This window comes from Haliaeetus leucocephalus, unplaced genomic scaffold, assembly GCF_000737465.1.
Source record: "Haliaeetus leucocephalus isolate CR32 unplaced genomic scaffold, Haliaeetus_leucocephalus-4.0 Scaffold284, whole genome shotgun sequence".
Lineage (NCBI taxonomy): Eukaryota > Metazoa > Chordata > Aves > Accipitriformes > Accipitridae > Haliaeetus > Haliaeetus leucocephalus.
In genome coordinates this window covers 3,474,665-3,475,712 of record NW_010972720.1, presented here as the reverse complement: position 1 = coordinate 3,475,712, position 1,048 = coordinate 3,474,665, and the positions used below count along the sequence as shown (strand labels likewise).

General features: G+C 69.2%; 1 protein-coding gene across 1 annotated transcript in view; it reads left to right on the top strand.

Moving 5' to 3' along the window:
- The first annotated feature begins 152 nt into the window (after positions 1 to 152).
- The window catches only part of VEGFC (vascular endothelial growth factor C), an 82,174-nt gene continuing 81,278 nt past the window's right edge, over positions 153 to 1,048 (top strand). The window contains 2 exon segments of the mRNA XM_010569977.1: positions 153 to 243; positions 246 to 559. Of these exon segments, the coding sequence (XP_010568279.1) occupies positions 153 to 243; positions 246 to 559 (405 nt within the window).

The window sequence follows — 1,048 nt, the reverse complement described above, 5'->3', positions numbered from 1 at the left end:
TCTCGGCCCGCGCGGGAGGGCGAAGGGAACTCCCCCGGTGCGCCCGGCCGCTCGGTCCTGCTCTGCCGCTCGCTCTCTCTCTCCCCCCTTCCCTTCCCTCCTCCTCCTCCTCCTCTCTGCGCTTTCCACCTCCTGAGTGAGCGCAGCCTCGGATGTCCGGTTTCCTGGTGGGTTTTTTACCTGGCAAACTCGGGATAACTTTGGTGACAATTTGCAAAGCGGCTGGGAAAGTTGGGAACTCCCCTGCCGGCGCCTGGGAGCTGCTGCTACCGCATCTTCTCCATCCCACGGATTTTACTGCCTTGGATATTGCGAGGGGAGGGAGGGGGGAGAGGAAGAGAAGGAGCCTCATAATTTCGCCTGCGTTCCTGCAGCCGCCCCGCGGCCCCGCTGCTCGCCCTGCCATCTTTGCACAATGCACTTGCTGGAGGTGCTCTCCCTGGGCTGCTGCCTTGCTGCCGGCGCCGTGCTCCTGGGACCCCGGCAGCCGGCCGCCGCCGCCGCCTACGAGTCCGGCCAGGGGTACTACGAGGAGGAGCCCGACGCCGGGGAGGCAAAGGTGAGCCCGCGCCCCCGCTGCAGATGCCAGCTCGCTCCTCTGGGCATGCGGCTCCGAGCCCGCTCGAACGGACCGCCTGGAAGTCGATAGTTGGGAGAAGCCTTTCTCAGGGGGGCTGCTTTAAACGCGGAGGAAGGATCTGTTTGGGGGGGGGGGGAATAAATATCTGGGTTTCCAGGGTTGCTGGAAGGAAGGTCGCACGGGGAGCGACGGCATTTACAAAGAACCGCAAAACACCTGATCGGCGGGGGCAGCCCAAGGGCTCCGCTCCTGCCGTGGTGCTGGGGCTGCCCGGCGGGGAGCGGTCCCGGCCGCGGCCCCGCCGCTAGCAGCGGAGCTCCGGCAAGGGCAGCGACCCGCCGGCTTCCCCGGACCCCCCGGCCCTGGCAGCTGGGGCGCTGCCCGCGGGGGGGCCGCCTCGGTACCCGGGGCCGTCTCGGTAGGGGCGAAGCTGCGGGGGCCCGCGGCGGGGGGGGGCGGGGGGGGGGG